Below are 12,709 nucleotides of genomic sequence, written 5' to 3'. Positions count from 1 at the left end.
TGTTCCATGTTTTATGTAACTTTGTTACTCTCTATCCATCTTTATACACCCTTGTTATTCTCTGTTCCATGTTTTATGTAACTTTGTCACTCTCTATCCATGTTTATACACCCTTGTTATTCTCTGTTCCATGTTGTATGCAACTTTGCTACTCTCTATCCATGTTTATACACCCTTGTTATTCTCTGTTCCATGTTTTATGTAACTTTGCTACTCTCTATCCATGTTTATACACCCTTGTTATTCTCTGTTCCATGTTACATGCAACTTTGCTACTCTCTATCCATGTTTATACACCCTTGTTATTCTCTGTTCCATGTTGTATGCAACTTTGTTACTCTCTATCCATGTTTATACACCCTTGTTATTCTCTGTTCCATGTTTTATGTAACTTTGCTACTCTCTATCCATGTTTATACACCCTTGTTATTCTCTGTTCCATGTTTTATGTAACTTTGCTACTCTCTATCCATGTTTATACACCCTTGTTATTCTCTGTTCCATGTTTTATGTAACTTTGTTACTCTCTATCCATGTTTATACACCCTTGTTATTCTCTGTTCCATGTTTTATGTAACTTTGCTACTCTCTATCCATGTTTATACACCCTTGTTATTCTCTGTTCCATGTTTTATGTAACTTTGCTACTCTCTATCCATGTTTATACACCCTTGTTATTCTCTGTTCCATGTTTTATGCAACTTTGTTACTCTCTATCCATGTTTATACACCCTTGTTATTCTCTGTTCCATGTTTTATGTAACTTTGCTACTCTCTATCCATGTTTATACACCCTTGTTATTCTCTGTTCCATGTTTTATGTAACTTTGCTACTCTCTATCCATGTTTATACACCCTTGTTATTCTCTGTTCCATGTTTTATGTAACTTTGTTACTCTCTATCCATGTTTATACACCCTTGTTATTCTCCGTTCCATGTTTTATGCAACTTTGTTACTCTCTATCCATGTTTACATGTGCACCCTTGTTATTCTCTGTTCCATGTTTTATGTAACTTTGCTACTCTCTATCCATGTTTATACACCCTTGTTATTCTCTGTTCCATGTTTTATGTAACTTTGCTACTCTCTATCCATGTTTATACACCCTTGTTATTCTCTGTTCCATGTTTTATGCAACTTTGTTACTCTCTATCCATGTTTTATGCACTTATGTTTTCTGTGATTGATGTAATCATTGGTTAGGGTAGAGATTTGTTTAAACAGTTACATGATGTGGGAAGATGTGTTCTTTAATACTTAATCTTAAATTACTTTCTTAAAAAGAATCATAATTAAATAAGGTGGATCTGTTTCACAGTGGCACACATCAGAGATCCAGACAAGCTGAGATGTATTGTGTAATCTAATACTTGCATGTCACTGTGACCTGTCAAAGTGCAGTCTCTGTAAGGACAGGAGAGAGAACAGACTGAGAAGGAGGAGGAATAGGGATTAACAGGGTGACAGGGATGGGGAATAGGGAGTACCAAGCTGAAGGGTATAACGAATAGGGCATAACAGGCTGAGAAGGAGAGAGAACAGGGATAGAACAGGCTTAGAAGGAGGGAGAAAGGGCAATAACAGGCTGAGAGGGATAAGGAATATGGAAAACAGGCTGAGGGGGAGAGAGAACAGGGAATAACAGGCTGAGAGGGATGAGGAATAGGAAACATCAAGCTGAGAGGGAAGGAAAATAGGAAACAACAAGCTGAGAGGGAGGGAAAATAGGAAACAACAAGCTGAGAGGAAAGGGAAATAGGAAACATCAAGCTGAGAGGGAGGGAAAATAGGAGACAACAAGCTGAGAGGGAGGGAAAATAGGAGACAACAAGCTGAGAAGGAGAGAAAATAGGAGACAACAAGCTGAGAGGGAGGGGAAATAGGAGACAACAAGCTGAGAGGGAGGGGAACTAGGAAACATCAAGCTGAGAGGGAGGGGAAATAGGAAACATCAAGCTGAGAGGGAGGGGAAATAGGAAACATCAAGCTGAGAGGGAGGGGAAATAGGAAACATCAAGCTGAGAGGGAGGGGAAATAGGAAACATCAAGCTGAGAGGGAGGGGAAATAGGAAACAACAAGCTGAAAGGGAGGGGAAATAGGAAACATCAAGCTTAGAGGGAGGGGAACTAGGAAACAACAAACTGAGAGGGAGGGGAAATAGGAGACAACAAGCTGAGAGGGACGGGAAATAGGAAACATCAAGCTGAGAGGGAGGGGAAATAGGAAACATCAAGCTGAGAGGGAGGGGAAATAGGAGACATCAAGCTGAGAGGGAGGGGAAATAGGAAACAACAAGCTTAGAGGGAGGGGAAATAGGAAACAACAAACTGAGAGGGAGGGGAAATAGGAAACATCAAGCTGAGAGGGAGGGGAAATAGGAAACATCAAGCTGAGAGGGAGGGGAAATAGGAGACATCAAGCTGAGAGGGAGGGGAAATAGGAAACAACAAGCTTAGAGGGAGGGGAAATAGGAAACAACAAACTGAGAGGGAGGGGAAATAGGAAACATCAAGCTGAGAGGGAGGGAAAATAGGAAACAAGCTGAGAGGAAGGGAAAATAGGAGACAACAAGCTGAGAGGGAGGGGAATAGGAGACAACAAGCTGAGAGGAAGGGGAAATAGGAAACAACAAACTGAGAGGGAGGGGAAATAGGAAACATCAAGCTGAGAGGGAGGGAAAATAGGAAACATCAAGCTGAGAGGGAGGGGAAATAGGAAACATCAAGCTGAGAGGGAGGGGAAATAGGAAACAACAAGCTGAAAGGGAGGGGAAATAGGAAACATCAAGCTTTGAGGGAGGGGAACTAGGAAACAACAAACTGAGAGGGAGGGGAAATAGGAGACAACAAGCTGAGAGGGAGGGGAAATAGGAAACATCAAGCTGAGAGGGAGGGGAAATAGGAAACATCAAGCTGAGAGGGAGGGGAAATAGGAGACATCAAGCTGAGAGGGAGGGAAAATAGGAAACAACAAGCTTAGAGGGAGGGGAAATAGGAAACATCAAGCTGAGAGGGAGAGGAAATAGGAAACATCAAGCTGAGAGGGAGGGGAAAAAAGGAAACAACAAGCTGAGAGGGAGGGGAAATAGGAAACATCAAGCTGAGAGGGAGGGGAAATAGGAAAGATCAAGCTGAGAGGGAGGGGAAATAGGAAACAACAAGCTGAAAGGGAGGGGAAATAGGAAACATCAAGCTTAGAGGGAGGGGAACTAGGAAACAACAAACTGAGAGGGAGGGGAAATAGGAGACAACAAGCTGAGAGGGAGGGGAAATAGGAAACATCAAGCTGACAGGGAGGGGAAATAGGAAACAACAAGCTGAGAGGGAGGGGAAATAGGAAACATCAAGCTGAGAGGGAGGGGAAATAGGAGACATCAAGCTGAGAGGGAGGGGAAATAGGAGACAACAAACTGAGAGTTAGGGGAAATAGGAGACGAAAAGCTGAGAGGGAGGGGAAATAGGAGACATCAAGCTGAGAGGGAGGAAAAATAGGAGACAGCAAGCTGAGAGGGAGGGAATCAGGGAATAAGAATCTGAATGGGAGCGAGAATAGGGAATAACAGTCTGAGGCAAAGTTACTAAAGAACAGGGAATGATATCTGAAAGGTGGAAGGGATAAGGGAAAAACAAGCAGAGGAGAGAAATTAGGGTATAAAAGGCTGACAGAATAAGAAATCACAGCACAGTAGTGCTTGTATTGAATACACAGGCGTGTTACTAATGTAGGGATAAGTTTTGTTAATGTGTGAAAGATATGTTATAGGTTTGAATAAGACAGTTTGGAGGAGCAGTAAGCTGTTTTGTGATGTGGGCTGGAGACAAGACCTTGTCTATTCTTGGAAATGCCAAGCAGCACTTAATCTTTACTGTAATCGTATTATCGTGACATTGATGGAATTATGTTTGGTTTGAACACTGAAGTAAATATTTCATGACCCTGAACTGACATCCATTTTGTATCCAAGTGGACCAGATATGAGATTTCTATCAGCTAGGGGATAATCCAAATCCGTATTGTTGAATAATAACAGTGATCGCCGATGACAGTGTATATATAAAATCTTGACTTGCATCTCCATGACCTCATGCTCAGTACTGCTTTTCTCTGTGGCAACCAAGGACAATGCCATCTAATTTAATCTTAGGACTTTCTACAGAATACGTTGCTGTCCCATTGTCTAGAAGGACAATCAGTCCAACAAAATCTTCACAACACAAACAGTACAGGGCTTACTGAAGGGAAACTAGAAGGTGATGTTGTTCCAGATGAGATAATCTTGCAACAATTCTATGTGCACAAGAGGCTAGTACAAGGGCACTATGAATGTAAGTCTTCTGTAACAAACCCGTAATGTCACTCAATCTCAGCAAAAGTACCCCAGGAATGTCTTGGGTAACAAACCCATAATGAGACTCAATCCCAGTCAATGTATCAGAAGTTGTACCCCAGGAACTGGGAATCAATCCCAGTAAACGTGTCAGCAGTTGTACCCCAGGAACTGGGACTCAATCCCAGTAAACGCGTCAGCAGTTGTACCCCAGGAACTGGGACTCAATCCCAGTAAACATGTCAGCAGTTGTAGCTCTCCAAGAAAGAATCATCCTGAGCATAACATTTGCAATGGAGGCACAGATAAGTCGTAATGCGTTTTTAAGGGTGCGTCTCTTTTCAAGTGCAGTGACACATGTCTTCTGTAAATACTCTCTGCTTTTGTAAGAAACTTAACTGTGAAGTGTTTTTAGAACGTAGAAGTGGGGAAGCCATCAACATATCCAATTGTGAAATTCATAAAATAGAATTTAGTATGTAAACTAAATACTGTAAATGACAGACTATAAGTTGGGTCTGATTATAAGTCAGGCCCCTTTCACAGCCCTCTAAATTCTTGCCCAAACCATGTAACTCAAATATAAGTCATCTCCTTTCCCCGTGTGTGTCAGTATTGAGTAGATCAACGGTGTGTCACTGTTCAACATTGTATGTGAATTTGCTCATTAAAGCAATTAGTAAGATGCGTAGTTAGTGGCGTAAAAACAACCAACCATATTGACTGGTTCTTGATGAAGCACAATAAGCGATCACTTCCAAGAAAGGTTGGGTTTGTGTGAAAGGTTTTTCGACTTTGCTGAAAAAGTGAGCTTACATGTGCAGAGACTATTATTGAAAACACACCCTATAAATGTTACTACATTCAAATATGTTTGAGTGAGTGAGTGTAGTTTTACTCCGCACTCAGCAATATTCCAGCTATATGGTGGCGGTCTGTAAATAATCGAGTCTGGTTCAGACAATCCAGTGACTGACAACATGAGTATCGATCTGCGCATTTGGGAATCGATGACATGTCAACCAAGTCAGTGAGCCTGACCACCCGATCCTGTTAGTCGGCTCTTACGACAAGCATAGTTGCCTGTTATGGCAAGCATTGGTTGCTCAAGGCCTATTCTTCCACAGGACCTTCACGGGTCCAAATACGTTTGATGCGAAAATTATGATGTGTAAATATTTCTGTAAATGTGCTTCACAATGATATTTTTGTATCAAAATTTGTTCAGTTGGGAACATTGCATCATGTTGGATGCATTGAGCAAATGCTACTGTGCTGATTCATCTACCAGCACTGATTAAGTGACACATATATTAAACTTCGATGTAATTTCTTGATAAATATCATCCAGACTTATAAACTTGTAGGCACATACCTAAAGAAACAGAACCTTGGATTCAAACCTATGACTGTCACAGGTCGCTAGTATACTAAGGTGCACAACACTGCATGACATGGACAGATGGATGTAGCCTAGCACTTATCACAATAAAGCGCAAGTTTGTTCTCATCTCATGGAGTGTGTGAAACCAATTATTGTGGCCCTGCTTTGACCTGTTAGGTTAACATTGGGAAAAGGGGTGTAACTCACTTGTTCCCTCACTCACTCACTCACTCACTCACTCACTCACTCACTCACTCACTCACTCACTCACTCACAAGCCGCTAGTGAATGTCTGACACAACACAATTGTGAAAGCCATGTACAGTGATGTTTGGAGGAATGATTCTGTAGGGAGACAGTATTCTTCTTCACTTATCATGTGGGCAGAGACACAGACTGTACAACACTGACAGCAGTTTTGAGAACGTCAGCCAAATGGCATAAGTTGCTGTGCCTATAAATGGAGATGTGGAACCACCAGTTGAGACCCAGGAGAGATAGATGGCGGTAGTATTCTTGCGTCATGGCCACCCACTCCTCAACAAGTCAGGTCAGTAGAGCAGAGCATGAGGTGGGTGTAGCTGGTGCCGTGTGTCGTTGCTGAAGCTGCTGGTTCACTGGGTCAGGTGGCAGCATGACATACCTTGCTGCAGTGACCAGCCCGCACTCAGTGATAGGGAAACAGTCTCTTCTGGACATATGTAATGAGAATATGTAGTGCCTGGTTGGCATAGATATGAGCTATGATTTATTTAAGATATTAGCTGAATTAGGCATGTTTGATCCAGCATTGGCTAGATGGGGGATTTTTCATCCTATATTAGGTGGTTGGGACATGCGTGATCTAAAAGTGGTTGGTTGGGACATGTTTGATCTAAATATGGCTGTTTGGGACATGTTTGATACAGTCCTAGCTGGTTGGGTCATGTTTGATCCAATAATGGCTAGATGCTACAGGCAGTATCAAGTTGTATCTTCTGTGACATAAGTGATGTAATGTTGGCTGTTGGTCATATTTCTTAACTGTATTTACATACTAAATTTTTATCCCCCACCATATGTTCAGTGCGAAGTGGGGATGTAGTATTAGGCTCTGTTCGTCTTTACCTACGTAGGGAGAGATTAAAATATCTTAAGAACCACTGACTAGATTCTCTTCATATTTGGTAACTAGGTTTATCCCAGTGAAAGAAAGGTCTCAGTGTGGTCTGGTGACCTTGAACTTCATTTCAAGGTGCAGAGCCCATTTGATTTTGGTGACCTTCGAATAATTTTCAAGGTCACGGCGACACTTGAAGATTTCAGCATGTAAGCTACATGTTAAGATTGTCAGTGAGATATCTCAGAAACTATTCACTGTATTTTCATCTTATTCAACATCAAGCCCTATCGAGGGAAGGTGCAGGGACGAGTCAATTTTGGTGACCTTCAATCTTATTTTCACTGACAAATTTATATGATCAAACATAGACTTTCAAGCCTTATGTTGAATGTATTTTACAAACAATTCCTTTATTACTATTTTCTCCATATGTCATACATCATGACATTCGTTTCAAGACAGTGTATGAAGCAGTATCTGCCTGGTGGCCTGCTGCTTGCTAATGATATGGGCTTACAGCTTTATTCATAGCAAGCCCTGTGAGCTAGTACATTTTCCAAGGGTGTACATTTGACCGTGTCATTGACTACGGGAAATATTTCGAAAATAATTTACAGTTTTTGAAGCTGAAAGATGTCTGTATTGTTAATGATCAATCAAACCATAACTTCCACTGATCAGCCTACCCTTTTATCTAACACTAAATGTGATTGGTCAAGGGAATGCTTTCAGCCAATGAACAGTCATGGTCTTTTCTGATAGTCTGTCACAATCACACATCAGTTCATTAATTACATTATTGTAACATCTTACATCAGATTCCTAATTTTCATACAGGCCCAGTCATGTTAGCAGGCCCAGCAACATGGGCCAAGGTCTAAGTGAGTCTTCTTGAGAGTAATGTTTTTGTTGACATTTTATTATTATTATTTTTTTTACTTCATCTTAAACTACGACTTTTCACTTTCATTTCTTTTTAAGTTTGATTTGATAATATGTGGCAGGGATTATGTCACCTTAGTGACTATGCTTTCTTGTGGGGACATGGGTGATTAAATCTCTCCTTTATGGAACAATTGCAATATCAAGTACTGGCAGTTTGCTAGAAATGTTATCAACTGTTGTCTGTTTGGATGTGAAATATCAAACTTTTGCCTGGAGCAAATACTCATGTTATATAGCCTGACAAATCAAGTTTGAGCTGGTTGGGACATGAATAACACAAAATTGACTAGTTGTGCTGTTTGTGATCAAAGATGAATAGAAGCATATTTCCTCAAATGTTACAGAGATGATTATTGTTGGAACCTGAACTAAATAGTGCTTTTAAATGCAGTCCTTGATATTGTATTTTCTTTTTCCAGGTTCCCAGCACGGCACTCTGTAACTTAATGTAACATATTTTTTCAGACCATGTGCTAATTTGATGTTTGATTATTCTTTCCTCTTTTTCAGGCATGGGTTTGGTGATTGTCGACGGCCACTACATGAAACAGCAGTACTTGTTGAAGAAATTGTGCATGCTCAGATGGCCTCACTTGTGAGTAGATGACGACAGCACCAGCAGGAGGCCATGACATATATCCTACCTTATATCTCACATGACACCATTGTCATAACGACCTTCATAGGCAGAGCCAGGAATTGTTAAAGGATGGGGAGGGAGTAGGGGCTTTTTGCCTATGCAGAAAAAAAATTTTCAGTGTAGTGGTCATACGCCATGTTCGGAGAGGGGTGTGGGGTGGGGGTGGGGGAGGTGTTAGAACACCCTCTACCCCCATGTATGTATGGATCCACCCATGACCTTATAATCTTTACTGAAAGTACATGCTTCTTGAGAGTGGTAACTAACATCCTACACAAAAATGTTTCTGTCACTAAAACGTATTTCCAGAAGATACCCTCTAGTTTACACCTGTGTCATTCCCCAAATTTGATGATGGTTGATCGATCTCTGCAGACCCATTTTCTGTCAGTCTTCTTGATTCTTATCATGCTGTTGTGATTTGCTTATTTCATTCACAGTCTGTGTGTGAGCTTGCTATATGCAACAGCTTCAGCCTATTGGCAAGTTGCAGAAAACTGTGAAAGTCATCCTGCGGTGGTCAACATGTTTAGTGCTTCATCGTTTATGCTTATCAGACTGTGGAACAGGTACAACAGAGATGACTGTCCTTCCTTCACATGTCTTAGGTCAATGACACTGGTGCTTGATTGATTTTACAAACCAAGGCTGTGTAAAATTGATGTCAAATGGTTAATCAAACTGGTGAAAACTTATCTGGCTTCTGTAGTGCAAGTTTTGTGTCAGATGTCTGACTTGTCTATGGGCAATGTATGCTAGACAGCCATGTGTTGTAATTGTGGTGAGGTAGCATAGTGGTTAATGTGGTTGCTTATTATGCCGAAGACCCGGGTTCGATCCCCTACATGGGTACAATGTGAGAAGCCCATTTGAGGTGTCCCTGCTTTGATATTGCTGGACTATATCTGCACTTTATACTGAAATTATCACACTAAAGAGACAAAGTGTGTGACACAAAGATTAAGACTATATTGTCTGTGATGATTAGCCAGATACATGTGCATTCAGTGTGCTGAGTTCCATATGATTTATGATGTTTGGTGCCAGTGATAACATGGTTTTAATTAGTATTATGCTCTCTTTAGAGGATTGTGACTTGATTGTAATTTGTGTTTTTGTTTCTACTATGGTTACTCTTTCCATAATTTAGGTACTCTCTGCTGGTTTTTTCCATTACCTGGCCTGTAAGTGCTTGGTTTGAAGTTTCTGTACAAGCATTGTACCATGGAGGAAATGGTGGCTTGAGGGTGTTACCAACAGGTGAGGGTGTGTTGTCGTATCCAGGACACTCTTCACCATGCAGTTTGAATGGTAGAACCCAATGCTTGCTGTGGGAGAATACTATTGTGATGTTTGGCACTGTGTGGGAGATGTTACTGATGACATTCATCACTGGTTTCTTTCGTCTGGGGTCATGTATTGAGGTCTGCCTTGAAGCTGAGTGATGACAGCTGCTACACTATATTGGACCTGATCCTTGGTGTATGTCAGTTAGAGAGCGCCTATAACGCTGATGCTGGATAATAGCTTGGCATTGTTTTATTTGTAACAAGGAAGTACAATGGGACCGACAAAAGGGAGAAGGAAGGTGTGATAAGTGATGCTTTGAATATTGACATGTAAATGATTCGGAACATTTCCTGCACTGTATCAATGTTTATGAGGCCTGTGACACCTCATAGTATTACCACCCAATGCCTGTAACCTCTCACACATGTAACCACCCAACACCTGTAACCTCTCACACATGTAACCACCCAACACCTGTAACCTCTCAAACATGTAGCCACCCAGCTCCTGTAACCTATCACACATGTAACCACTTAACACCTGTAACCTCACACATGTTACCACCCATTACCTGGAACCTTCCATCACATGTGATCTTCCACACTTGGAACCTTCTATCACATGTGACCCTCCACACCTGGAACTTTCCATCAAATGTGACCTTCCATCACATGTGACCTTCCACACTTGGAACCTTCCATCACATGTGACCTTCAATACTTGGAACCTTATATCACATGTGATCTTCCACACCTGGAACCTTCCATCATGTGTGACCTTGCACACTTGGAACCTTCCATCACATGTGACCTTCCACACTTGGAACCTTCCATCACATGTGACCTGCCACACTTGGAACCTTCCATCACATGTGACCTTCCACACCTGGAACCTTCCATCACATGTGATCTTCCACACCTGGAACCTTCCATCACATGTGACCTGCCACACTTGGAACTTTCCATCACATGTGATCTTCCACACCTGGAACTTTCCATCAAATGTGACCTTCCATCACATGTGACCTTCCACACTTGGAACCTTCCATCACATGTGACCTTCCACACTTGGAACCTTCCATCACATGTGACCTTCCACACTTGGAACTTTCCATCACATGTGATCTTCCACACCTGGAACCTTCCGTCACATGTGACCTGCCAACTAACTTCCAATATCTATAACCTCTCACACTCGTAAGCTTCCACACCTGCAACCTTCTACACATGTAACCTCTGCACATGTAACTTCTCACACATGTAACCTTCAATACCTGTACCTCTCACCCCTGTAACCTTCCACACTTGTGTTCTGTATCTCTACCTAGTTTTGCCCATTTTTCTTTCCATAACTAAAAAATTGTTTTGTTTTCTGTGTAGATGATGCAGGCGTCTGACGTTGCAGCATCACGTAGTAGTCGCTTCATCGCCATGGAGGACTTCCTCTTCCTCCTACGCAAGGACAAGGTCAGTTACACAACTGTGTTTCTTATGTCACAGGGGCTATTGGGTAACCTAGTGATTAAATCTCAAAGGGGCTGTGGGGTAGTCTAGTTGGTTTAATCTCTCATTGGCTGTAGGGTTCTTTAGTGGTTGAATCTGGCGGGGGCTGTTGGGTAGCTTAGTGGTTGAATCTCACACTGGTTGTGGGGTAGTCTATTGGTTGAATCTTGCAGGGGTTGTGGGGTAGCCTAGTGGTTGATTCTCACAGGGGCTGTTCACCAGAAACATTCACCATTCAGATAGTCTGTAGTGTTGGTTGTTCCATTCATACATAACAGCGCATGGTATGGATTTACAGCGACTGTAATAATTTATAAAGAATTTATAAATCCATACCAAACGTCATGTTACCATCCAACTTCGAAATGCCAATCAAGTACCTGTTTTAGTAAGACAAAATTCCACCATCTACTGACTGACTGTGTAGACTTTTGTCCAGATAAAACTTCGCCGTCTCCTGAAGTACATGGAAGTGAAAGACCTGAAGACCTCTACACTGCGCAGCGGAGGGTTTGAGGATGAGGAGACATGTGACTCTGGTGGGTAGAAATCCTGCAGCAGTTCATCACCATGTTGTGAAGTCTGACTGGTTGGTAACTAATCCATCATCACCATAGCAACTGACTCATCATCACCATAATAACTGACACATCATCATAGTAGCTGACCCATCATCACCATAGTAACTTACCCATCATCATCACAGTAACTTACCCATCATCACCATAGTAACTTACCCATCATCATCACAGTAACTTACCCATCATCACCATAGTAACTTACCCATCATCACCATAGTAACTTACCCATCATCACCATAATAACTGACCCATCATCACCATAGTAACTTACCCATCACCATCACAGTAACTTACCCATCATCACCATAGTAACTTACCCATCATCACCATAGTAACTTACCCATCATCATCACAGTAACTTACCCATCATCACCATAGTAACTTACCCATCATCATCACAGTAACTTACCCATCATCACCATAGTAACTGACCCATCATCATCACAGTAACTGACCCATCATCACCATAGTAACTTACCCATCATCATCACAGTAACTTACCCATCATCACCATAGTAACTGACTCATCATCACCAGACATGTCGACTGTCACTGGTTTTGTTGTGTGATGATTGTGTATACACTTGGGTTGGCCATACCATGAGTCAGTAGACAAGTTGGGCTAAAAAAGTGAAATGTTTCTTGGGCATTGGCACATCATTTTTATTTATGTGGCCCTATGATAAATGTCTTTCGGATTTTTATGTTTTTATGCCAAGTGTCTTTAATTTTTAATTTTTGAAACTAAGTGTCTTTTGCAACTGCGAAACATACCAAGGAGTTATTCACTTATTAGTTATTGTTGAGATGCGATGAAGAAATACACTGAGGTAAGATATTATTCTTCATCCAAAATCAGTTTTCAAACTTGTTCCATTAGGAAAGAGTAGTAACCAGGGTCTTGATTGTTAACAGTACAGCTATCCAGACTTGTC

At 41.4% G+C, this 12,709-nt stretch overlaps 1 protein-coding gene across 2 annotated transcripts in view; it reads left to right on the top strand.

The window, feature by feature from the left end:
- The window catches only part of LOC137288271 (transcription initiation protein SPT3 homolog), an 89,261-nt gene that overhangs the window by 54,508 nt on the left and 22,044 nt on the right, over positions 1-12,709 (top strand). For both annotated transcript variants that reach the window (XM_067820747.1, XM_067820746.1), the window contains exons 3-5: positions 8,272-8,356; positions 11,071-11,157; positions 11,633-11,732. In XM_067820747.1, coding sequence (XP_067676848.1) covers positions 8,272-8,356; positions 11,071-11,157; positions 11,633-11,732 — 272 coding nt within the window. The remainder of the gene's footprint in view (positions 1-8,271; positions 8,357-11,070; positions 11,158-11,632; positions 11,733-12,709) is intronic.

Source organism: Haliotis asinina, chromosome 6 (assembly GCF_037392515.1).
Source record: "Haliotis asinina isolate JCU_RB_2024 chromosome 6, JCU_Hal_asi_v2, whole genome shotgun sequence".
Classification (NCBI taxonomy): domain Eukaryota; kingdom Metazoa; phylum Mollusca; class Gastropoda; order Lepetellida; family Haliotidae; genus Haliotis; species Haliotis asinina.
This window is presented reverse-complemented; position numbering and strand designations above follow the sequence as displayed.